General features: G+C 37.1%; 1 protein-coding gene across 1 annotated transcript; it reads right to left on the reverse strand.

Annotated features, from left to right (window-relative positions):
* Positions 1–1,592: 1,592 nt before the first annotated feature.
* Positions 1,593–26,699, reverse strand: C12H2orf73 (chromosome 12 C2orf73 homolog). Its single transcript, XM_007190019.2, has 5 exons — positions 26,674–26,699; positions 22,993–23,200; positions 16,677–16,830; positions 2,808–2,923; positions 1,593–1,961 (listed from the first exon to the last, which is right to left on the reverse strand). Exons 1-5 carry the CDS (start codon positions 26,697–26,699, stop codon positions 1,593–1,595), a joined length of 873 nt encoding a protein of 290 aa, XP_007190081.1.
* Between the last annotated feature and the right edge of the window lie 1,226 nt (positions 26,700–27,925).

The following is a 27,925-nucleotide window of genomic DNA, read 5'->3' on the forward strand; positions in this document are numbered from 1 at the left end:
CTTGAGGTTTTACTTTCTCACAAAGATTTATTCACTATCTATAGCTCTAGGCAGTGGCAAACTTTCTTGCTAACAGTTAAGTGAGTGGAGTTCTTCTAGTCTGCCTTGTACCAAGACAGCAGCTATTCCAAAGTTCTAGCTTTATGCAGGTTTCAATGCCATCTCTCTATTTTGGAGGTCATAAATTTCCATCTCTGTTCCAATGTGAATTAAAATTCAAGTCCATAGTCTTTTTTTAAAACAGTGTACACTTTTAAAAAAATATTTTTTCAGGTCCCTAGCCTGTAAGACCTCTCTCCAGATCTGCTAACAACCTCCATTCCCTTCCCCCATTCACATCAAAGCTAATGTTCTTATTGCTCCAGTTATATAGTATATCTATACTATGGAAGACTATGCTGCTGTTAAAATAATGAGGTAGTCTACATGTGTTGACAAGAAAAGATCTTCAAGATATATATTAATACATAAAATAAGCAAGTTCTTTATTTTGAAACATGAGGGTTTCTCTGTTTTGTGAGTTGGGCTATATGTTTATTTATTGTTCCATTTTATTCAGCATTTCAAGGTGTTTGTAATGAAAGGGGTTCACTATTTGCCTTAATCTGCCATGTTGTAAGAACCAGAAGTTCCCAATACACAAATATTTAATAATGGCATTCATTTGTTTGCAGTCTATTAAAATGTCTTCAGTGGAGGAATAAAGATACACCTGTAGTCTTACCAGTACTACAGATAATAGTGTACAACGGATATGTTCCCGTGGAAATTTGTTGGGCATGTAAATACTCTTTGGGGCAGCAGAGGAATACTTCACCTACTTCCACTTGTGTGCAACATAACACAGCTTATAGTAGATACATTTTTGGCACAAAAAAATGTACCAAATAGAATAACTGGTAAAATTACCCATACCAAACTCTGCCAAAAAGCAAAGGTTGAGTTAGTGCTAGAAATAATTTAAATAAAATAGAAATCAATTTAGGAAATATTTTGATATTCTAGGTACTCATGCCTTTCAATTAAAAGTGTGTGTGTGTATCTTGTACTGGGAGAAAGATTTTTAGTTTTTACACTCTTAATTGTATATAGAAGGGTTCAAAGTTTTAGAATAAGGAGGAGAATTCAAGCTTATAGGAGAATGTTATCCTTAAATTGAAATTTTAATTATAGTAATAGTGATAATGTGATTACATTGATCACTGATCAATGTGTATGATCTCATGCTCAATATCCTTATGAAGTTACAATTATCCTAATTTTACAGATGAGGAAACTGAACTCGAGAGAGGTTAAGTAATTTACCCAAAATCACACAGCCTATATGTGGTTAAGCCAAAATTCCAACCCCGGTTTGATTCTAGAGCCATGGCTAGCAACAATCTAACATAGAAATATGTCTCATATCCATCACTCACTGGAGACCACACTTAAATTTTTGGTGTATTTTATTAACTTTTTTCACTTTCCCATTTATGTAAATTGTCATTTTTGAGGTTATTGATAACAGAAAAAGCAAATGTGAGGGCCTGTATAATGATTCTGAAATCGTCTACATTCTAAGGACTATGTTTTTATTTGAAGAAGGTAGTTTATCCTGATTTATCCTGACTTTTTATTGGTGGACTTAAAGGATCATGCCTGGTGAGAAGAGCATTTACTGCAGTTATTTGAAAGACGTCTGCAATCTTCTCCCTTCTCTCAAGACTTCTGGGACATGTGTTGGCTGCCTCTCTGACGTCTGTTTCTGATAAGTGAGTTTTAGTCTCTAACAACTCCTGGGAATTTTGTCGGCAGAGACCGGGTGAGATCATTTTGCTTTCCGCTGAGTTTCCTTTCTCTGTTTTTTTGGACTGTTCTGATGAGCATGACCCTGGAGCATTCAGTAATACCTCTGTTCTCTTAGGAACTGTTGGCCTCCTCCCTGGTTTTATCTCTGTCTGCACAAAAACTCCATGTCGCTGGAAAGGAAAACAAAGTTGACGTTAACCAGGGCACACAAGTTGCTGGAAGATGCAGCTGTGACCTGAGTTCATGTTATTAGCTCAAGTCCTGATTGAAGCAGGCACTTATTTCTCTGCCTCTTCATTGGCTGTCACCTTAGTTCAAAACTGAAGACGGCAGCATAATAATTATTGGTGAACCATTTAAACAAATTATGAACAAGGGTGCACCAGAAAATGAACAGGAAGGGAAAAACAGAAAGTCAAAGGAGTGGCATCTCATTATCTCCCATTCTCAATTTTTCTGTCATTTGAATTGTATGAGACTATTCATATCCAATTTCATTTCTTGCTCTGCAGGTTGCTATGGATACGATAGAAACTGCAGTTCATAGACCTAAGGATTTATGATTGCATCACAAACGTCTATTACTTCCAACAACTAATAGTTGTTGTGAAATGTTATTATTATTAGCTATGGTGAAATATGAAAAGAAACATCTGTAGTTGGGAAAAAATCCAGTAATTGACTATTACATTACTGTTCAATTTATAAAACTTATATGCATCCCCCTGGCACACACATACATAAGCATATCAAAAAATTTAGCAGGTTGCTTTGATATTACCTTAAGTGAATGATTTTAATAATTTGAACCAAATTCCAAAGACTGATCCAAAATTATGACATCATTCTTTAGTTTTGACTATGACATGTGGTTAAGATTTTATCCTCCTAATAACCATGTTAGTTTGTTTAAATCAACTTTGAGAAATATGATTATGACTTGAAAGGCTTAGACTTCTACCATAAATCTATCCCATCATAAAGTATTAAGTAATTGATTCTAAATACTGACTCACCTTTCCCCAGATGGGCTCATTGGGTGTTTTCCTGGCATCATATTGATGTGAAAAAGAGATGCGTTCTATAAAATTCTTTTGGAGTTCTGCTGATGCATCAGGAGAGGCAAGTGGAACTAAGGGGAAAAAAAGAGATTTTGTGAAGTCAGGATAAAAGAGTTGTATATGGAAATGTAATCAGTATTCATAATATTTTTGCTTTATCAAAAATGTTAATGAAACTAAATTCTTTTAAGTATGAAAGGTTACCTAAACACATCTAAATAATACTATAATAGAATCATCATTCTTTCTCCATGAAAAGAACCAAATCAAAACAACCAAATTAGCCCCACATGTGGAATTGCTAGTAATTTTAAAAACTAATACTAATGTAATAATGGCTTTTAAAAATCAACTGTTAAATCTGCTTCTTGCACATATACCAACCAAAGTATTAGGAAAAGCATAAGTACAATTTATTTGTCAACTTATTTTTACTACTGAAAAGGCTTTGAGAAATTTATGCGTAAGTTGCTCCCTGCTAGCACTGACAAATGAACTGGAAGATTCCAGAGCTGCTGCACTTAGAGTTGAACACACAATTCTTTTCATTTCCCATTGACAAAGGCTCTGAAAATTTGTGAGAGTATTAAATTCTTTTAAAATCACTTTTAAATAATCTTTCAATCTGTGTAATAGCTATATAGGGGTTCATTATATTGGTTTCTCTATGTTTAAAATTTTTAATAATTTTAAAAACTCACTTTAGTTTTGCTTTTAGCACACAACGTTATGTAAGGAGTCAGAGTAACACCCAGTTTAGTGACATAAAATTCTGGCAAGGAAAAAATTAAAAATTTCTCCCTTTTATGGAAAAATATATACATAAGATAATATGTACACCTACCATATCTATGAAGTGATAACAAGAAACTGATAACAGTGGTTGTTGCAGGGGGAGAGAATTAGCTGGCTGGAGGACAGAGGTGGAGAAAGGTGGATTCACTTTCACTCTTTCCCCTATTGTACCATTTGAATTTTGTACTGTTATGCCTGTATTAACTATTAAAAAATAAAATTTAATTTTGAAAAACCATGACTTTAAAATTAGGGAGGTTATATAAGAAGGAAAAATATGTTAGTAAATTCACATTTATTAAGTATTCATGAATTCAATTCAATATTCAGACATTGATATAAACTAATTTTACTACCTAGAATGATAATTATTCCAACATTTTTATATTACATAATGTGAGATGGCAATCTTTTCTAGCTAGCAGGGAAAAATGCTAATTGATAACATTTCCTTGATTTCTAATTGAGATCAGATACTCAAAACTCATTTTCTACTTAATCATTACCTTTCTTTTAGGATTTGCTAGCACACAAAAGAGAGCAGGTGCCAAAGATTTAACATAAATTTGTGGACAACTATTACATTGAGAAATTCTGACCATAAGTTATATTTTTCCACCAAATCGGAAAAGACTATCAGTTTTGGGGTGAACGCCATGGTCTGGCTCACAGAATGTTAGTGTTTCCAGGAACATAGTCTGATAACTCTTTGAATAAAATGAAGCAGCTCTAAATTTAGGCATTAATCAGGTGGCGTTAATGGAGTATCCAAAGCATGGGCTTTGGGATAAGATAGACGTGCTTTCAAATTCCAGCTCTACTGCATTTCCTAGCTGTGTCACTTTGGACAAATCACTTAACTTCACTGAGATTCAATTTCTTCTCTCTAAAATGGGGATAATAGTAATTTGCTTTCAGAGCTGTGAGGATTAAAGACAATGTTTATAAAGTCTCTAGAATGCTGGGTCAAATTAGAAAGGGACTTCTAAGTTAGGCAAGGGACAAGCTCTTTAGCATCCTGACAAAAGGGAAACCATGGAAGAGGAGAAGCATGAATGTAATGAACTATCAAAATGCTGGGAGAAAACCAAAGGGTTTAGTAAACTGCCATGAAGGGTTGGTGGCAGCTTGGGCTGGAGGGTAGGGAGATCAGATGTAGACAGTAGAGAATAGGTTGGGAGAGCTTTTAAAATCTGCTCTTGACTTTCCCCCACATTGCTTTGGGAAGATCACTGTTTGCCTCAGGGCGGCAGAAACTGGCAGCAACAGTCTAGCCATGTGCTGTCAACTTAGTAACACTGGAGCAGCACAGAAATCCCTCCAGGGTAAGGAGCTGATGAAAATGGATGCATGCAGCCCCTTGGGCATTTCCTTCTCCAGCACTCCCGGAGCAACTGTCAGTGCTGGTGGATTAAAAATGTCAAGAGATTGCTTTCTCTCGGTGATGCCTCTTTTTAGGAGTTTAAAGGGGAAAGGAGTGGAGCCCTGAGTAGAGGATTGGTCTCAAATAGGGACAACAAATGGAGATGGTCAAAACTGGTTTTGTCAGGCCTGACCCTCTCCAGCCTGACCTTCATCTTCTTTCCTTAAATTCATTGAGAGGTACACAAGCCAGACCCTGGTCTTTAGCCTTTGCCCACACAGGGCTGATAATTCCCCTTGGGGAATATGACCTAAGATAAACTAGAGAGACATTGTAAAAGAAAGACAATAAGATTTAAAATATACAGTATGTGAAGCAGAGTTATTAGAACCTATGTACCAAGAATAAAATAAGCATAACAAATATACTCAAAGGTACAGAAGGTATTTTTAATATAAAGCAAGAATAAGAGGTCATAAAAAAGAATCATGTAAAATATCAGAAATAAAAATATAATAGTTGAAGTAGAAATGATGAGATAAAAAATAAGATTTATGAACTAGAAAATCAGACTGAGACGCTCTCCCAGAAGGAATCTGGAAAGGATGAAGAAATAAAAATAGAAAAGCTAAGAGACATTGATGGTAGAAATACCAACACTATAATTCAGGAAACCTGGAAGAAGAAACAGAGAAAAGGAAATGTTTAAAGAAATAAGGATGATAAATACATAAGAATTAAAGAAAGCCCAAAGACCTCAGATTGAAAGGGCTCACAGATTACCAAACAGGTAGCAGGGCCAGGAGTAGGATGAGGCAAGTGAGGCTCATGGGATGCAAAATGTAAGGAGGCACTTGCATGATCCTGGGAGTGAGTGCCTCCTTACATTTTGCACCCTAGACCTCTCACTTGGCTCACTCTCCTCCCAGTCCTGCATGGTAGATAAGAAATAACTCACATGTAAGACACTTTATAGAGAAATATAAGGTCATCTGAGACAAAGAAAAAATTCTAAGCGTTTCAAAGAGGAGAGGTAGATTACCTACAAAGGAGTAAGAAGCAGATTTATATCAAATTTGACAACATTGGACACATAATAACTTATTAATGTCTTTTAAATATTAAAGGGAAAAAAACTTTAAGCCTGGAATTTTTATATCCAACCAAACTGTTGTTTAACCATGAAGCCAAAATTAAAAAATATTGGGAGGCAAAGAAGGCCTCAGAACGTTTCCCCATAAACAGACCACTTCAAAAAATTTCTAGAGGAAGAACTCAAATAAGAATAGAAATAAATCAAGGAGGGTGCCTAAGGTATATGGAAGAAAATAACAAAACGTTTTGCCTCCTTAAAAAGACAATGACTAAAGAACAGAAAAATAAGTATTACACCTATAACTCAGAACTAAAACTCTACTGTTTAACATATTAATGGAGATTCCGGTGAGTATTATAAAAAATGAAAAAAGTAGTATAATGATTGCAAAGGAAAAGAAAAAACTGTCATTATTTGTAGGTAATATAATTACCTGAATAGAAAAACCACTAGAATCAATAATGAGAATAAGGGTGTAGCAAGGCAAGCAGACAAGTGTACAAAAATCAAAAGCATTTTGCTATAATAAAAATAACCTACTAGAAAACAAAAGGAAAAATAAGATACAGTCCCTGTAGAAATAAAACTATACAGTATAAAGTTTATAGAAAGTAAGAATTCACAAGACCTCTATAGAGAAAATTTTTTAACTCAAAGACAAAAATTGAGCTGAATAGACTTTCCATTCCCTTAGATAGGACGGGATAGTATGTTACTGTAAAGGTGACAGTTTTTCCTAAATTAATCTATAATGTCAACACAACCCAATCAAAATTCTAGCTGGATATTTTGAGAAATGTCATAAATTCCAAAGTTGAAATGGAGAAATATAGGTCCATAAATAGAGAGCTTAACTGCGAAAAGGAAGAGCAAAGAATGAGGAATTTCCCTATCAGATATTAAGACAAGCTAAAAATCTATATCATTAAAACATTTTAGTAATGATCCAAGGACTGAAAATTAACCTAAGGAATGTAACGGAGAGTTCAGAGACAGACTTATTCATATAGGGATCCCTAACATACAATTAAGGAGGTCTCCCAAGTTAATGACGGAAGTGTAGATTGTTTAGTAGATGGTATCCAGAAAACTTGTTCACTGCATGGAGAAAAATGGAATAGGTTCCCTATTTAATACTGCACATAAAGTTGGGCTATAGAGTTAAATACATAATTATGGAGGGTAAAATGATAAAACCAAGAGAAGAAAACGTAGGAGAATATTTTTGTGACCTAAGGGTAGGAAAACTCATCATAAACACCCAATGCACAAACCATAGGTGAAAACTTAATAAACTTGATTACATCAAAATTTATTTCTGTACACCATGAGCAAAGTTAACAGAGATGATAGGTTGGGAAAAAATATTTGTAGCATGAAAATTAAAAGGGATAGGACATCAGTGGGAATGGCAGAGTAAAAACCTCCAAAAAAACTGCTTCTCCATAAAAGCAATGAGAACATTGGCAAAAATAATCAAAATCAACTTTTTCAGAACTTTGGAAATTAACCAAAGGCTTGCAACAATCTGAGAAGCATTTATTGAAGAAAAATGGCTTAATCTCTGTAATAAAAGCAGGCCTTTGGCCCAGTTTTCATGTCCCTCTCCCCACCTTGGCATAAGCCTTGGAAATTAACAGCCCTGAATTTATGGTGAAAATCAGCAAGAAGCTTAGCAGCCACTGTAAAGACCCACTGGCTTTGGATCTTCCCACAAACATTAACTCAAAGAATCGTTATTTAACCTGGCTGGCAGTTCTTTGGAAACTCCATTCCTAGGGCTTGTCTTTATAGACATGACTCAGCCTCTCTTAGTGTAAATAGCCTTTCCCCCAAAGGCATTTGTCAAAAACAATCAAGGGCAATTGTTTAACAGGGCAGCTGCCCTTAATGACAATAATAGTTGGGGCAAACAAGAAGCTGACCCAAACTAGAAACTTTTATGCCTCCTACCTGCTTAAAATCCAATGCCAGCAATTTCCCACACAGGAACCTATCCTTGGACAACACAGGGCATATCCACCTACTGTAAGGAAAACTTAAAGTATGATGAATTTAAGTTACCAAATTGATGTCTTAGTGAGAGAAATGCATAGAGCAAAATCTGTATCATCATTAAAAGCCCTCTGTAATGATAACAAAAATACCTCGCCATAAACTAGATTTAATACAAATAGTATATTGCATATTTTTCATATAGGGTAACAAATAAAGATTGGTCACAGGGTAACTTTTTTTCAAAACAAATAATTTAATACTTTACTAATATTCAAAACCAGTATTCTACCAACCAACACAGTTCTTCTAAAATAAATATTCAGTAAGTCTTTTAATTTTGGGAAGGTTTGGGATTAAATGCAGAGATGATAAAGCAAATACAACTAAATCTATAATTTGTTATATAATATGTCAGAAGAAAATTTGATCTAATAGTTTTCTAGTGTTGACAGTTTTAGGGAAATATGATTAAGTTTATAAACAGTATTAAAATGTTTGACATATCTGTATTTACTATATTTATAGGTTTAATTTATTAGATTTACAAGAATTTTTTAATTGTTTGGGAAGGTTTTGATTGTCAAAGTTCTACGTTTTCCTTGTTAGGTATTTAAAGTGTTAAGAGGAAAACAGAATTTAATTAAATCAACAAACGCAGCTTAAAATATTAATGGAATTTAATTGACTATGTTTGTAAATAAGTCATTGTTAAGGAGTATTTCATTTGTTCAAGCTGAGTTAATTAAACATCAAAGAACAAGTGAAACTTACTATTCTAATATTATACAATATTTAAAAATTAAGGGCTTAAAGAAATATTTTAAAATTTATAATGTTAAAACTAGAATATTAATTTAACCATAAATGAATATAAATAACTCTTTCTGTATGCAAAGACCCCCATAGAACATAAAAAATCTTCTACTGAAACAAGTTACCTTCAAAGGATTAACAACTGGACTGCTTTCAGACCTGACATAACAATAGAATCCAGATGACAATGGAATAATACCTTCTTAGTGTAAAAGCTAAGTAACTATGAATCTAGAATTCTATACCCAGCTATAGTTTCATCTATTAAAGAGTGAGGGCAATTTAAAGACCTTTTCAGACAAAGAAAAGTGAAGAGTTGGCCATTCCTAAACTCTCATGGAAAGGACTATTTAAAGACATTGAAGTAAGGTGTTACATTGGTGGCCCCAAGGAATCAGGCCTCCCAGTATTCGCATCCTTGTACAGTCCCCTTGTGAATGTGCACTGGCCTTGTGATTAGCTTCAACCAATAGGATGTGGCAGAAGCAATACTATGCCAGTTCCATTTACCCTGCTGGAGAAACCACACGCAGAGACCAAATGGAGAAGGAGAGGCCCAATCATTCCAGTGTCGCAGCTGAGTTCAGTCCCCAGACGACCTACCAACTAAATTCAGCCACTCAAGTGCCCACCAGCAAGAACAGCCAAAGAACTGCCCACCTGAGCCCAGCCCAGACTGCAGAATCATGAGCAAATAAAATGATTGTTGTTTTAAGCAACTAAATGTTGGAGTGACTTGTTATGCAGATAACAAACAGAAAGACTTCAGAAGGAAGTCAATTAAATCAATTAAAATGAATCATCTTTTATATAGTGATCTAGAACCTCCCAGAATCTTGAAAATAATAACTTAAAAAAAATCTTCATGGGGACTAATAAAGGGGCAAGAAAGGTAATCTAAACTATTATAGAAAGAAGTTCCTTACCCAGACATTATACCTATTAAAAGTAGACATAACTACCATGTTCATTTATGCAAATATATGTGATTTTTAAAGAAGCCCACAATAGTGAAGATCATCTAAGTGGGAAAACATCAAAGAAGATATTCAAGTTCTTAGTGGTTACTCTACTTAAGAATTCAAATCGGACCCAAAATAATTACTTAAAAGAAGCCTTGTTCGATGAGGCTTACAAAAAGTAAGCCAAAGTCTATGAAGAATGTTTGAAATCCACTCTCTGTTTCTTGGAAACTTCTAATTAAAATAGGAATTTTCCAAACAAGGATACACCAAACAAGTTGGTGTCTAGCCATCTATATTTTATCAACAAAGCCAGGATTTATTCAAACACACAACTTGCTCGTCATATTGATGCGAATTTAGCAGCTTTTGTTTTGAGAAATTTTCTTAACTTTTCATTTGTATCTACTTAAAAAACATTCATCAGTATTATTTTTCTATTAGAAACCCCATTCTTCTAAGTAGTATTTATTTTCATCTTACATAAAAGGATTATTAATGTAAAAATAACAGTACAGATTTTCACAATACAGTGAGAAAGAGTAACTTGAATACAACTGTAGCAAGAAATCATTGTTATGTTATACCTTGATGCAAAAGAAGCAACACAAACTAAAACCTATTTTAGAAAAATATTTTTAGCACCGTATCTGAATTCACAATTTTAAAGAATGTTAAAATATCAAGTAATTGATAAACAGCCAAAGTTTTATTTAAGTATGAAACACCTCCCTTACCAATTAGATCAGCTTTTCCAATTCATAAAGTTTTATTATATAAAACCAAAAGTGAACACTCATTCTTACAGGAACTCAGATATGATGGAGCATAGCCGTTTGTTGAAATGACCATGGATGGCAGCCAGGAAATTGTGTGGTGGTACAAGACATAAAGGGCACTTTCATTATCAGTACAAGATGACATTGCTGAAATGCCAAAAACCAGACGTAATTAAGTAGGCTGATGGAACAGAATGACTATGAGATGACTTTTGCTATTAATGCATGTTTATATATTTTCTGTCTATATGCATATATATATACACACACATATATATATACATTAAAAATCTGGCATATACAGACTAGTTTATATACATATTTTTAAATGTTACATAAAATATTTTCTTTTAAATATCATTCTCATCTAGTATCCAAACACCATCTAAAATATGAATAAATTGCAGGTTTATATTGTGGTGTGTATATTAGTTAAAATTACATTATGACTTTAATCTGTTGAATAATATGTAATTATCATTAAACTAATCAGTAAATATTTGTTGAGTCTGGGCATAGTGGTAGGACCTGGAATATAATAATGATTTTGGCAATGAGAAATACCAGTAAAAGAACAGAGAGAGAGAGGAAGAAGATAGTACAATGATAGTAAAGAAATTAAAAGGGCTTAAAGCCTTAAGGAAAAAAGAGAACTAAATGTGAGCAAAGATATTAACAAATTTGGAAACTGGAAAGCAGATGGATAAGTGGCAATTGAGTTGAGTAGAGCCCAGTAAACTGGAAGCTAAGGGCTTGTGGAGGAGGAGGGGGGGTGAAAATCAAGCCAATTCATGCCACAGCCTTCCAGTGAGGCTAGGGAATTGGAGGCATCAGAAGCTTCTGAGGCAGGGAGCATGGGAAGTGGTACAAGTTGAAGCTGTAAACTGAAGACTGTTTGAGAGACTCCCAGATTTTCTGTCCCCTACTCCAGGCAGAGGCTTGGAGGATTCCTCTAAGGGAAAATTGACAGACCTACAGACACTGATTATGGTTGTTCCCTTATGAAATGGCCGTGCCGTGCCTGATCATCTTAGAACAAAGCCTATCTCTCTGTCTCATCTTCCACCACATCCCTTATTGAACTAGAGAAGAAACAACTGCTCCTTATGATAAAGTACTGAGACCTGACTGGTTAGTTAACAAAAAAGTCAGTTAAGGCAAAGAATCATAGAAAATTATGTAAACCATACTTATTTTCCTTTAACCAGTTCATTCACCAAAATTTTATTGAAATGCAAAGGCATTTTCTTTGAGGAGTGTCTGTTGGTTGGAATTCCACTTTGTATTTCTTGCACAAACCACACCCCTAATGTATCCTTTTTATTTTCCGTTTCTTTAACACAGAATGGAAACTTAAGGATGCATTTGAAGGAAAATGAGTACAGCGTCTTTCAAGATTTAAAAAATTCACTCTAGCTCTTCTCTTATAGTTATTTTACCCATGCTTAATTAGCATTTTTAAAGTTAGTGATTAACCTTTTAGCAAGTCTTTGTAAAGTATTCAACTTTGAATGTTTTATAGAAACAACTGCTTTTTTTCTTACTCAGATTTTAATTTATAATATGTAATTAAGTTATAGAAATACAGTAACAAGTACACAGGCATAAACTGGTTCTGAAACAAGCATGACTTTCAGAGTATTCTCTACCTCCTTGGTCTGAGTTATTTGCCCCTTCTCTAAATCCCCATACCAAGCTATCAGGAGCAATAGGAGACTTAGGTAGATTTGGCAGGTCAAATAGGACCATGTAGGCCATGGCAAAGATTTGAAATTTACTCTACAAACAGTGAGAAGTAGCTAGAGCCTCCAAAGGGGAAGAGTGATGTCATTCATGTTTTTAAAAGATCCATCTGACGATGGTGTGGAAAACATTATGGAGGAGGAAGAAAGGAAGCAGGATAGTAGTGGCTTCACTATATTGGTAAGATAATTTGGGATAGAATTTGGAGATAGAGGTGTCAAGATGGATTGGCTGTAGAGGGTAGGGAGTTTTAGAATGACTTCTAGGTCTCAAAACTTGAGCATCTGGGGGAATAGAAATGACATTAATTGAGATGGGGGGGATAGGTTTGGATGGGAGAAATGAAATGTTCTATTCTAGCCATGTTAAGCTTGAAAAGGAGATTAGTTATCCAGGAAGAGATGTTAAGTAGTTGGTTGGATATGCAGGCTTGAAGCTCAGGAAAGAAGCCAGGGCTGGAGACAGAAATTGGTACTTGTATTAATTCCTTTGACTTCAGCCTTAATCTTCTATTCCGTGTTTCATCTATTTTGGGTAGTCTCTCTTGAGGACTCATATGTTAAATAGTGATATTAGCACCCTTCTCCTCTTCTACTTCCCATCTTCTGTCAACTGTATATTTATTTTTCTTCTTACAGCTGATAACATAATTCTGATCTGTAACCATATTTAAATTTTCCATATTGTGTCTATAGAATGATGCTAAAAGTTAACTACTAAATAGCACTTACAATACAATTACATGAATTTTGTTCACTTAAGAGCCAAATGTTGTGCTAGGACTACATTTCTTTCTCAGTGGGTGCAATACCCAGTGCCACTTGGGGAAAAAAAAGGTTCTAGTGTACATGTCAAATAAATCCTCTTTTCTAGGTTAAAAATGATTTCCCCTGAGAACTTTTTTATTTTTTAATTTTTTTTATTTTGGCTGTGTCAGGTCTCTGTTGCTGCGCTTGGGCTCTCTCCAGTTGCGGTGAGTGGGGGCCACTCCCCGTTGTGGCGCGTGGGCCTCTCATTGCGGTGGCCTCTCTTGTTGCGGAGCACGGGTTCCAGGTGCACGGGCCCCAGCACTTGTGGCTCGCGGGCTCTAGAGCACAGGCTCAGTAGTTGTGGCGCACGGGCTTCGTTGCGCCGCGGCATGTGGGATCCTCCCGGACCAGGGCCCGAACCCGTGTCCCCTGCATTGGCAGGCAGACTCTCAACCACTGCGCCACCAGGGAAGTCGCCCCCTGAGAACTTTGAAGACATTAACTCCATTGTGCTCTTCCATCCGTGTTGCTTGATTCCATATACTTATTCCTTAGGTGGTGACTTAGTTTTCTTTTAATGGAAACTTCTGGAATCTTCTCTTTATAATTATTGTTTTGCAATTTCATAATGATGTATAGGTGTGTATCTTTTTTCCCTTCATACTTAGATACACCCAGTAGACCCTTTCAATGGCTCTTCTTTATGTTGGGAAACTATCTTCTTATTATCTTTCTAGAGGCTGTGTAGAGTACTGGTTATATTTACAGGTACTAGAGTGAGACTAAGTTCAAACACCAATTATTTGCTGTGTAGCCTTGGGCAAATTATTTAAACTCTGTGCTTGCTTTCTCATCTGAAAAATGAGAGTATTAATAGTATTACTATACTATTATATGCCATAGGGTTGGTGTGAGAATTGAATGAGTAAACACTTAGAAAGTTCCATAAAGAACCTGGCAAATAGTATATGCTTAATAAATGTTATGTGTGGATATCATTATCTCGCCTTCATTTTTACTCTTTTCTGGAGCTCCGGAAAAGTTGGACCTCCAAGACTGATTCTCCATTTTGCTTTTATTCTCTCATATTTTCTAAGGTTTTGTTGTTGTTGTTATTTTATGCTCTGTGATATTTCCTTGATTTTATCCTCCAGACCTAAAAAATATATAATTTGGCATAATTCTAATCTTTGGTTGTCCATTCATAAATTAAGAATAGGACAGGAGACCAGTTTGAAATACTAAAGTAACTAGTGTGGTAGTTGACATCTAGCTGAGACAATGGGCTCTAGCAGTCTTAATGTTGGGAGAGGGTAGAGTGCTCATGACTGGAGCAGTTATTTAAGAGACAGACTTTCAAATAACCCTCTGATTCTCCCCTCCCCCCGTTTCTGTTATGCTTTGTCTGCTGACCGAGCCTTCAGATACTTTTGTTTGTTTTGTTTTGTTTTGTTTCAGGCAGATTGGCTCTTCTTCACTGCATCTCCTTCTGTATATCCTAGGCTATTGCTTCTGTGCTCTTTTTTATCCATCAACAGTCTTCCATTCCTTCTCAAAATCCAGAAAGCTCTTCCTTCCATTCTTTTCACCTTTATGGGTCCTTTATGGGTTGACTGCTTTGCTATCATTCAATAGGGTCTTGGGAGGCAGGGGATTTAGATGTTTGTGCTCAGTCTACCATCTTGAATCAGAATTGGAAACTTTATTACCTTGCTAAAAGAGACGCCATTGTTATAGACTATCTAATAGTAGGCCCTCCCTATTAACTACCACCCTTGAGGTGGAAATCATGTTAAATATGACCATTTTCTAATATCCTGACCTTCAATCTAGCTGCCCTTTGTATCCTTAATTAGACTGGCCAATCACAGAGGCCAGAAGGCTAAAACTGAGGGACTGTTGACGTCTAAAAGTAATCCTTCGCTGCCTACTGTCGTGTTCAGAAAATTTGATGTTTATCTTGTGAACTTTTGTATGGGGTGAGAACAGAGCGGGTATTCAATAAATACATTTTTGTTTGGACTTGATCCTGCACTTCTTTAAGACCTGCTAAAAATTCTACTCCTGCGGTAGAGATGAGTAGTACTGGGTTAAGAAACAGATACAACTTGAATAAATGTGAAAGACTTAGATTATTATAATGACATTGTCAGGTAAAACAAATTTTAGATCTCAAAATGTATGACTACTGTATAGAACAGTATTTCCTAAATTATGTTTTGTGGGATACCAGTCATGTGAGATGATCTGAAAAAAGGTAAAGTTGTCAATATTGGGAAAACATAGCATTCTTTATTCCTCTTCTTGGAAATTCATTATGCTTATGCTTAGAATAAGGGTTTTAAGAGTTCTGTAGTAAAAAAAAAAAAAAACAAAACTGTTTAACTTTATAAATTCAGTTTTTCCAAAACTTATTTGACTTCCCCTGTGTTTTGAGCAGTAGCTATAAACATCATAAAAACTAGTGCTCCTCATCAGAAAATCTACAAACAACAAATGCTGGAGAGGGTGTGGAGAAAAGGGAACACTCTTGCACTGTTGGTGGGAATGTAAATTGATACAGCCACTATGGAGAACAGTATGGAGGTTCCTTAAAAAACTAAAATTGAATTTGCATATGACCTAGCAATCCCACTACTGGGCATATACCCAGAGAAAACCATAATTCAAAAAGACACATGTACCCCAATGTTCATTGCAACACTATTTACAATAGCCAGGTCATGGAAGCAACCTAAATGCCCATCAACAGACGAATGGATAAAGAAGATGTGGTACATACCTACAATGGAATATTACTCAGCCATAAAAGGGAACGAAATTGGGTCATTTGTAGAGACGTGGATGGATCTAGAGACTGTCATACAGAGTGAAGTAAGTCAGAAAGAGAAAAACAAATACTATATATTAACACATATATGTGGAACCTAGAAAAATGGCACAGATGAACCAGTTTGCAGGGCAGAAATAGAGACAGAGATGCAGAGAAGAAACATATGGACACCAAGGGGGGAAAGCGGGGTTGGGGGGTGGTGGTGGTGGTGGTGGGATGAACTGGGAGATTGGGATTGACATGTATACACTAATATGTATAAAATAGATAACTAAAAAGAACCTGCTGTATAAAAAAAATAAATAAAATAAAATTCAAAAATTTGGAAAAACAAATCCCCAAAAAACCAGTGCCCCTCAATGCGCACTTTGAAAAATACTGCCCTATAGTGTTGCCTAACAGTTATAATTTTTAAAGTTTGCTGGCAATAATGAGCAGAATGCTACTAAATTTCTGACTTGGAAGCTGGTGTTATCAATGATCATTACAATTTTTATTTTGCTGTATTAAACATATTTGGAGCTAAGTTATCCACTAGGAAGGGATAAGGAACAAACTTGTCAAGGGCTGTACTTGCTGCATGTGTATTTTCAACTCCTGTAGAGGACTAATTTTCCCAGGAGGTGCAAGCACATCTAATACATCTTAATTTGATAGCAGTAACCTGAGACAGTGGAGAAATGCTAACCTTACCTATTCCATAAGAAGGCTTTAGCAACTTGCTGTATTTGACTGGAGAAACAAATGGACATGTTGGTTTTTTAAAGTCACTCCTCTGGGTGCTCTTAGTGTCATAAGGTGGTTGGAAGGGATTTTCCAGTCCTTTACCATGTGACCACCAGTCACCCTTCATGGAAAAAAAAAAATGGAAACACAAAATTGGATATTGTAGGACATTTTCATTTTCATGTGTTTGATGCTCAGTAATTTGATTCAACAAGTTATTGGACTTTCTAGTACTAAAATAGAGTTCTGCAATCTAGGACTAAATATATTTTCACAAAGACTGTATTTCCTAAGAGGCACTTAAAAATGCATTGTCATATAATTGTAGCTAAAATACAGCTGCTAATTTCTTAAACTACCTTCTATCAACAGATGGAGTGGTAAAAATCAACAAAATAGTTATGTTTCTATGTTTTGTACTACCATTTATATATATATAAATATGCATATGTACACACGTATGCATATGTATATAGTAAACATGATTTAATCTAAAACTTATATTCTATACTTTTCATTATGGCAATACAAATAATGTATTATCATCTAAGATGGTGGTTTTCAAAGTTTTTAGTCCATGACCCACACCATGAAATACATTTTCTGTCATGCAAGAGCACCCACTGCATACATATACATAAAACTAGAGGTTTCACAAAACAATACTTATTCTTACTACACTCAGTGCACTTGGCTATTTTTCTATTATATTACTTTTCTATTTCATCTCATAAGGCTGGCTGCAGTCCACATTGATTTATAACTCACTAATGATTCAGTTTGAGAAACATTGTTCTAAGCAGAAGTATCTCCAATGTTACTGAATTTCTGATAATAAAACCTGAACTAAGTATGCAGGAAATGAAGATTCTTCATTAGCACGTTTGATCTCTTAGAAGTTCAGAAAGCAGTGAGGTGAATTGTTACTCAACTTAGTACTGACTAAAAGAATTTTTTTTAATCTGGTTGATCAGGTAGAAGAGAACCTTGGGAAAAGGGAACTTGACACCTCAGAGTCCTTGGATATTAGAGAATGAAAGTAACCTTGGGTATGTTCCAACACCTACCTGGGGCTTTAAGGGAAGAGATCAGCCTTTTAAAAGATCAACTATGATTGCATTGTCAGAGACTTTAAAATATGATTCAAGGTGGAGAAATATGAGATTCTAATAAGTTAAATTCTGAAAATACAATTGAAGCTACATTGATATAAAAAGAAGGAGGCATCTAAAGAAACTTGTGTGACTACATAGGCAGTTAGCTTTCAAATGAGCTTAGTTTTCAAGGAGACAGGTGTGTGTACAAGCGGTGCACAAAATCAGATTCAAAGGAGAAACACTTTAATGGAGTCAGCTTGTCAGGAGACTATCAAGAAGCTTAGAAGAGATTCATGAAATATACCAAGCAGCAAAAATAGGGCGTTCTGTGGGAAAAAATTCTGTTGTAGCAAGAAATCAAGGAAAGGCTTAGAATTTGGAGAAGAGTACTCTGCTTAGAGCTGAAAGTCAGAGCTATTCAACTTTAGGTTCTTCATTCAGGGAAGTCATCTTCAAACTGAAAAAGATGGGGTGGACATGAACCAAAGAGAGCCCTAAGGCCTGCACAGATGAAGACAGAGTCCGAACTCACTTTGCAACTGGAAATGAGGGCCAGTTTCTAGGCCAATGACAACCTGTAACCAGGGGTAAAAATGAATGTTTGCAGAAATCAAAGAAATGTAGGAAGTGGGGAATTTTGGAGAGTAGGAAAGATCAGCCAATGCCTCATTTTTCAGAATGGACTTAAAGGTGAATTACACCTACTTGATGTAGACCCTAGGAATTCTAGGACATATCACTACACAGATGGTGTCTTCTCACTCTCTGGCTCAAAATAGTCACGTCTTACTGTCGTCAGAGTGCCTGCTTCTTGCAGCTCTTCCTAACTCCGTGATTACCACGGTGCTTATTACGTTGCAAGGTCTAGGCCTTTTCTCGCTTATTCTCATCACAATTCTATGAGGTGGGTACACCCACTGTACAGATGAGAAAACTGCTGGGAGATAAAGTAACTTCCCCAAGGTGTATCACTAACAGGTAGCAGAGCCGCCTCAATTCAGTCCGTCATTTGTCTGTGCACGCCTCTAATTTCCGTGCTACATTGCTATAGGAAATCTGCTGTGGAGGGCAAAGCCAGATAAACACAAATTTATTTAACTTATTTCAAAAATAAAAATAAAGAGGCTCTAAGTAAATATCCTGAGAAATCCTCTATGACAAGGTTTTAAGGCGCAGTCTTTATATCTTCTTTTGTTGATCTGAAACTTATTTTGCTAACATCCAAGTTACTGGAGAAGTGACTCTGGAATAAGTGAACCACGATGTCTGGCAGACTTCAATTTTTTTCTTAAACAAGAGTGTAGTGCAAAAGCTACCTTAAAGCAGAGATAATTCACCTTTCAAGAAGACTTGAGTTTAGAATTTTACTAAAATGGTCTCTTTGGTTTCACAAATATGTATAAAGGAAATAATGAGTAGTTTTTCCTTAGGTGTGATTGATGACTTCAAGACCCTTATAGTTGGTGAGTGTTCTGATTAGTGTTGTCAATTGGATGAATCTTCACTTCAGGAGAATGAAATCCAACAGTTTCAAAAACTGTTGTGTTTATCTTTTCTATTTCTGGATAGTCTGCCCTATGCCTGAAAAGTCTGGTTCCTTCCTGGAAGAGCGTGTGTATGCACCCAGGCACACGTGCATGCCTTTTTGGTCCAAGCATTTACTCAGAGAGATTATAAGACAAAAGGTAAAGGCAGAGGCTTATTTTTTTTCCTTCACCTCACACCGAAGAGAAAGACTAAGAATAAAAATGTACTGCTCTGTGTACCATCACTTACATTGGATTGAGAGGTGCATGTGGAATTATTTATGATTAAATAAACCAAACCGGGAAAGGTCCTCTATGTTACTGCTTTGCCTAGGTTTTGGGGGTCAGACCACATCTTGCAGATTGTAGAGGGGGTTTTGCCTACAGAAAGAGTTGTCCCCAAAACTTTGTACCCAGAGAGAGGATGAAGTCCTCCCTTCCAGCCCAAAGCCTGTCCCTTTTCGTGCCGCAGGATGACCGTCACTGGGGCTCCACGGTAGGGAGGTGCCTGGTGATTCCTGACGACAAGGCTCCTTATAACCCCGGCTGCTGGAAGGCCTAAGAGCCATTGTGCTGTGGGCCCCTAAGCCGCATTTGGAAACCACCGTGAGGCACTCTCTATGTTATACTTCTGTCAGCCCTTTGCCTTCAGAAATGCATCAGTAAACATCACTTACTTCCATTCTTTGGGAAACTAAGGGAGAATCCTAGGGGAAATGTAGTAAAAAATAAGTGGGGTATCCTGGAGGAACCAGTTAAGAGAATATACGAGGTGGTGTGCCAAGCTCTACGGCACCCTGGCCAAGAGGGCTGCTGCTGCCCGTGGTGGTGTGGTGATCTGTGGACATCAAATTATACTTGATGGATTCCTAGGGAAATGTGGACTTACGACAACACCTTACACATAGAGGATCATATTTTTTTAGTAGAGCTCAGTGGCTGTAAAACATTTGTTGTGTTATAGCAAACACTAGAGTTACACTGTATCTACGTTCCTCTCTGTTTTGTTGTGGACCAGAAAGAATGCTGAAAAATACCTCTTTTTAAGCAATTCATAATAACAATTCACAATAACAGTTACTCCTGCACTGTGTTCTGTGGAACACTGGTTCTGCAGCATATTAACAGGTGTTATATAAAAGAGGTTTCCATAGTTAAAGAAATGTGACAAATACTGAGTTAAACAAGTTTACCACAGGATTTCTCAAGAACCTTTATCTACTAATGTGAATTGTGAAGCTCTGAGGAGGGTGTATAAAAATACAGGTTTTCCAAAACATATCTGACTTCGGAACTTTATTTTATTGAGCACATAGGCAAGGGCTAGCGCTCCAAAAAAATACATTTTGGAAAATACTGACCCAGTATAATCTTTTTTGAAATATCAATATTTACCAATATTTAAAAACACAAAGACAACCAAATTAGTTTTCATTGGAAATAACTGAGCTAAAGCTCCTCTTTACTTCTTCTAGCACCACTAATTTTATGTCCCTATGTAGAACTGTATAATTGATTATTTCATTTAAAAATCTTGTAAATAAATAAAACTGACCGATCTGGTATTCTAAAGACATTATCTTAGCAAAATACATAAGACAACAGATATATGTCAATTGAAATATTTAGGCAACTTTATTTTCTTTACTCTTATTTTAAAGTCAGTATTACTATAAGCCAGTTAATTTTTTTAAACCAAGCTAACCTTTAAAAAGAAAACTGTCATCTTAAATAAAAGTTACAGAGTTACAAATATGTGAAATGAGCATTCTTTATTACTCCTTGGGTACTTGGAAATGAGTATATTTAAGGGTTTTTTGTTGTTGTTGGAGGGGGTGGTTTAGTTTTGTTTAAATATGACCATTCCTTTCACTCCATGCCCAATGTGAACACTTAGCTCTGTGATGCACCTTTGGTCTTTGTACCTCCTTGTTCAGCCCTCCTTGTTCAGCCACTGTGAACCTCTCTTACCTATCCTCTTACTTCATTTCAGACTCACTTTCACCACCTATTTAAGGTCTTTGACTCATGGAGCTTTGAGCACTAATAAACAAAGATTCTACTGCTGCTATCACCCAGTCTTGTTGATAGAGCAGCTACTAACACTTCTGTACATTTATTTTTTTCAAGACACCTACAAAGTAGGAACAAGAGAAAATTAGATTTATTTTTAAATTTCTTTATGTTTCATATTTCTCTTTTCCAACCAGCTTCTTTTCCTTATGGGGTTCAGGATGGGTTAACAGTTTGGTTTAAACTTGGCCTTGAACTAGAGCTCAGGAGAGTCATTCATTAACTTTTGTAAGAATTATGAGGACTTCACTAACCTGGATTTCTGTACCACATTTATTTCCCCCAGAGGCATGTTCTATCAATATCTTTTAAATCCTCAATAATTATTTGTTTATAAAACAAAAAAGCCTTAAAACTACCCTTGTAAGGGTTTACTACATGATATTAAAGCATATTTGACTACAGGAATTTCTGCCCCCAAAAGATCTCACATTCACACACAGGGCCATGGTGTGCTGTTTTGTGACAAGAACAGTTGATGTTATCAGTGTAAAGAGAGCTCACGAAAAGCAATCTCCATTTAAATGTTGAGTTAAATCACAACTACATCTAACCTTACATGGCAAAAGGGACTTTGCAGCTGTGATTAAGTTAAGGATCTTGATAAAGAGAGATTATCCCAGATTCTCTTCTTCTGACGACCCCAATATAATAACAAGGGTCCTTAGAAGAAGGAGGCAGGGAAGTCAGTCATAGATTTGAAGATGGTATGTTGCTGGCTTTGAAGAAGGGGCCATGAGCCAAGGCAGGCAACCTCTAGAAGGTGGAAAAGGCAAGGAAATGGATTCTTCCTTAGAGCCTCCTGAAGGAACCAGCTCTCCCAATAGACAATGAGACTGATAATGTACTTTTGAGCTTCAGAACTGTTGAGAATAAATTTGTGTTGCTTTAAGCCAGTGTTTAAGTTTGTGGTAATTTGTAACAGCAACATAGGAAATTAATACAATAAATTATACCTCAATGAACCTGATTCTAAAAAAAAGAATGGAATATATTTAATATGATAGTGAATAAAAGTGTGATTTGTCTAAACCAACAGTCCTGGATCAGAAACATGACTGTGACATTTGCTTACTATGTAATCTCAGGTATGTTAATTTACTATATTAGAGCATGTTATCATCTAAACTATTTCCAATAATACCTCCTAGAAGTTGTGTAGATTAAAGGATATAACTTATACAAAACGCTTAGCTCATTCCTAGCACTTCATACACTTTCAATAAATGGTATCTATTTTATAGAAAGTATCTGAATTACTGAGTATCATGGGAAATTTTTATATTATCTGTCACAAATACAATATTAGAGATTTCTTCAATAACCCCGCCTCCCTGCAAGCACTGCTGAGTGACTATAATCTGACCCGATCTAGAAAAACAATTATTTGGGTTCCTTCCCTATATATATAGTTTGTAAGCAAAATTATCAGCGAGGATAGTTCCAGCTGACTGCTTTTAACTATTGGATTATAAAAAATATTAGTCTGAGATCTGTCATATCCTTTAAGTAGTCTGTGACAAAATTATCCTTCAAAACACTTCTGAATCTAAATCTATATTTGTAAATAATGAACATCAATCCAACCTGCTCTTCTGGCTCGTTTTTGGGATCTATGTAGGGAACTGGTTCATTGCATGTTCTTACATTTGTGTTAATGAATTTAGCATAATATACATGTCCTCTCCCAACACATGGTTTTGAATGTTGAATACTTTTTCCAGGCTTTTTTTCATGTTTCGCTTCTTTTTTTTCAGTTACATACAGTATACCAGCATCTTCTATTTTATGCTGTCTGAAAAACAGAATTAAATAGTATATCATTTATCCAATGAGCATTTCAGTGCTGAGTCATAATTACATAAAATTAGATTTAAATATATTTCAAGTATCAAGACAATTTAGGCTTTATTAATAACTATTAGGGGCTGGTGCAATTAAAATTTGGGAGGGTATCCTCTCATTCGAAATTATATAAAAGATAAAGAGATTTGTGTTAATAGTGATTATTTATTACCATATACCAATGTAGTGTACAGATTCATTTGCTTGGAGTTAAGAAAGAGTAGTGATTTGATCATTCTTACAAATTATGTTTACAGTATTTTTTCATGTGCCTAAGTTACATGCTAATCTTAACTCATCTTCTTTAAAAGTTAGTTACCTAGTAAATTTAGCTATCTGGACAAGGATAACTAATTTTAAAGGCTCACCTGGGAAACTTATAAAAGCTACCAAATGAGCACTATTATTTATCTTTTCAGGAAAAGACCACTGTGCAGACATCAGAACAGCTAATTCAATTTCATCATTTTTTGCTTCTAATAACTACCCCGGAACAAAAATAAAAATTATTGAAATTTTTAAATGTTAAAAAATATTTTAAAAGGAATAGTTATAAATTTTTTCTCCTTTTAAATAAGGAGTAATAGGAGTATTTTAAAATTTTTCATACTTGAAAAGTAAAGGTAAGAACAAAATATTTGAATTTAGATTCTTTTTACATAGAAATTAAAAAAAAATCAAAGCCCTGACCCATGGAAGGTGAGTGAATAAGATTCGAAATTTATAGAGAAAGTGATTAGTTCTGTTTAGCCTTGTCCATGGCCCTACCTTACTTCAAACCAAAGCAGGTCCATCTCTTCTACCCCATGTCATTTTTTTCAACTAAAAGCCTCCAGTGGCTTTCCACTGCATTTACGATAAAACACTTCCTCCTTATCGCAGTTCTGAGGCCCTGTGTGACCCTGCTCCAGCTAATCTCTTCAACCACTCAAGCCTCTCTCCCTTCCCTTCTCCAGCCAGCCTGCCTACTTGCAGTTCCTGGAACACACCAGTCTCCTCTCCCCTCAGGGCATCTGCTCTTCCCCAGCTCCCTGAACAGCTGGCTCATTACCATTCAGGTCTCAGCTGAAGTCATCTCCTCAGAAACTTTTCCTAGATTTCCCCCTCCCCACTCCATGTATTCTCTGTTTTAGTACTTTGTTCATTTCTTTCACAACACAAACTATGATTTATCATTTATGTACCTACTCTTTGTTTATGTGTTCTAGTAAGCACTACAAATAATCCTGTACAAGCCAATAAGTTCCATTAAGGTGACGATCGGGTTTCATTCATCATTATGTACCCAACATCCGGACAAGTGTCCTGATTGTTGCAGGTAAACAGATTGGCATTATACTATTTACACATTCCTGGTGAATCTGCTGGACTAGTTTTTCACTCTGGCTTTGTGTTAGCTGTACACACCCAACCCTCATCCAAAACACACACAACATTCAGTACCCTTGGATTTCAGTTCTCTGCATCCCAGCAAAAGTTGCTCTCTGCAAAGGATTTGGAAAAAATGATTACTGGTAAAGTGTAAATTACTTTGGAGGTTTTTCTGTTATCTTTCCAGAGATGAATTTATTTAAAGGCCTTAATTGATTTATCACTGTAGACTTCTGGCATCAGTTTTTTCCATCTGCTTCTCATAGTTGTAACCCAACAATAAATTTGTACTAGAATCAGGCCTTAAGGAAAGGACCGCAGCTATTTGTTCACATACTGATGCATTCATGTGATGAAGGATCTGTGGTGTGAGTGGCTACAGATTGACTCATAAATGTGATATATAGGGTTCTGTAGTAATCTCTTACTAGAAGGAAAGCACAGTTAAAAATACTAATGGGCTCTGAAATAAGTCAGACCTGGGTTGGAATCCCAGCTCTGCCATTTACTATCTGAGCCTTGGTTTCCAATCCTTTGCATGATAAGGACAATAATAGCTATTGTGAGACATGTGAGAATAACATTAAATAATTCATTCTTTCAATAAATATTTATTGAGCAATGTGTCCAGTGCTGTTTGAGGCACTGAGGATAGAGGAGTAACAAAAGAAATAGAGGCTACATTCTAGTGGGGTAAGGCAGTTGAGAGATAAAAAGTAAAATATATAGTTTGTTAGATGGTGTTAAGTACTAAGGACAAAATTAAAGCAGGGAATAGGGGAAAGAAGTGCATGTATATGGGAGGTAGGTGGCATTTTTAGATAAGGTGGAGGCTGAGTTATGAAGGTGACAACTGAAAAAAGACAGGAAAGAGGGGAGAGAGCTAAGTGGATATCTAAGGAAGCACATTCTAGCAGAGGGAAGTGTAAATGCCAAAGCTTGGAAGCAGAAGCACCTGACCTCAGGACGGTGCTTCTCCAAGCGTAGTTCTTGGAGTAGCAGCCCTGGCATCAGTTGTCAGCTTGTCAGAAATACATATTCACAGGTCCCATTCCCAACCTACTAAATCATAATCTCTGGGGCAGGTTCCCAGGAAACTGTTTTAACCAGCTCTCTAGGTGATTCTCATGCATGTTAAAATTTGAGAACCACTGTTTTAGTGACAAAAATACAGGTTTGGAAGCACATACCCCTGGCTCCACACCATAACAAGCTGTAACAAGCTGCTTGATTTAATAGTTCTCAAAATTTAGGGTACATCAGAATCACCTGGAGGTCTTGTTAAAACTCAATTATCATGCCCTTCTTCTAGAGTTTCTGATTTGGTATGTCTGTGGAGGGGAGCCCCTGAGAACTGCATTTCAAATGAGCGCCCAGGTGATGCTAATGCTGTTCTGGGGACCACACTTTGAAAATCACTGCAGATGACGCAGGGAGGCCTCAGTGCTGGAGGAGAGGGAGGCAAGGAGCAGACAAGGCCAAGTAAGGCAAAGGCGCACATTGTGTAGGCCCCATGGGCCGCTGTAGGGGCCTTAGCTTTTCCTCTGCAATGGCCAAGAGAGAACAGTGATCTAACTTTACGTTGTAAAATGACCACTCAGAAGACTGCATTGAGGAGGCTGCAGAGGGGCGAGGGGCGCAGCAAAGACTTCTTCAGGATGCAGGTAAGAGACGCTGGTCCTTGGGCCAGGGTGGTAATGACGGTGGAAGTGATGAATCGTGGTGGATCCTGGATATATTTTAAAGGTAAAGCCTACAGAATTTGCTAATAAATTTCATGTGGGGTGTGGGAAGTAGTGGATGATTCAAGATGACGTTAAGAATTTTAGGCCAAGCTATGCATGTAAAATGCCTGATACATAGTAGGTGCCCAGTAAACAGTGCGTTTTTAAAAGTATTATTGCGCTCCATACTAGAAATGAGAGGTAGGAAGGGGATTGGCAGAGGAAAAGCCCCGATGGCCCGAAGACCATCGGATCTCACTTAACCCTCCCCCGAAGTAGGAAAACATTTTTCGGAAGGGGAAATAGAAAAACAAAGCCCAGCACTTACTGCTGCTTATCCTTCTTTCCCTCCATGGGCTCCATGAGGAGCCTCACGGGAAGACCAGGGACTAAGCCCTGACAAGAAAGGGGCGCGCGGAGAACCGCCACAGTGACTTGTGGGTTGCTAAGCGACAGCGCACTGGGCACTAGGCCTCGGAAAGCGTCTTGGGGTGGGGGGCGGGCAGGACCCGGAGCGCGCAGGCGCAGTAACCCGGTCGGGTCCACAGCGAGCGCGCGCGCGGCTGGCGGGGCGTGGGTGGTGGATAGGGTCTACTTGCCGGACCCGCCCAAGGCTCTACACCCTGCGTTTGAACTTGTCCTTCCCGTATCCGGCCGGGCGGGGTGTTTATCAGGGCCCACTGGATCCTTGGGGATCAGCAAGGGGCGATTCCGGAGCCTCCTCCGCGGTCTTGGCTCTGGCGCCGGGGGCTGAGCTGCTCGCATCCCTGCCTCGCCAGCCCTCCAGAGCCCCGCAGGACCCCGCCCCGGCTTGGCCCACGTCTGCCGGAGCTGGCTCCAGAAGGGCGGGCAGGCAGGAGAGAAGCTTGTTTTCCCATGAACCATTAAATACTGTGCAAGTCATCATTTGCTGCTCCTGGGCTGCTTAGTCTTTGCATGAGAAAGCTTGGCTGTCGCCGTTCTCCACGATTTCTGACACATCCTCTTTCCCCAGCCTGGGAGCAAGCCTTAAAATAAAACAAGGGAACACTCATCTCCTACAAATGAGGCTCCCTGCGGTGTGTGCATCTGCTCCAGCCTGAGCGGGGTTCAGAGTTGGGTAGAGGGGACTGAAGGCTATGGCAGCAGCTTGGGGCTTGTACGTGGAGCACTTCTCCAAAAAGAGCAAGCTCCTGGGAAAAGCAGTTGATGACTTGCGTTCACCTTCTGGCCCTGGAATTTCTTACCTCATTTCACCATTGCTTCCCAATTTCCACTGCCAGAGCCAAATGTCTTTGGCATCTGTTATGGTAACTCATGCATCTCCCTGGATAATGGCAAAAGAAAGTTCCTTCTTGAATTGAATTCTGTTATGTATCGGGCTATGCATGTGCATATATTTTGTAATCTAGAGTCAGTCTTAACATGTGTTTACATTTACCTGGAAAAATGTGGGAGAGCAGAGGTTGGTCCTAGGATTCATTGTACATAAGTGAGCTTAAGTCCCATGAGGAAGAAGAGTATATGAATAGAAGTTTGATAACTAGGTATCAAACCTAGACACCTGAGGGTGGACCTTGTTGGTAAAAAGACTGGAGTGT

Source organism: Balaenoptera acutorostrata, chromosome 12, assembly GCF_949987535.1.
Source record: "Balaenoptera acutorostrata chromosome 12, mBalAcu1.1, whole genome shotgun sequence".
In the NCBI taxonomy this organism is placed as follows: domain Eukaryota; kingdom Metazoa; phylum Chordata; class Mammalia; order Artiodactyla; family Balaenopteridae; genus Balaenoptera; species Balaenoptera acutorostrata.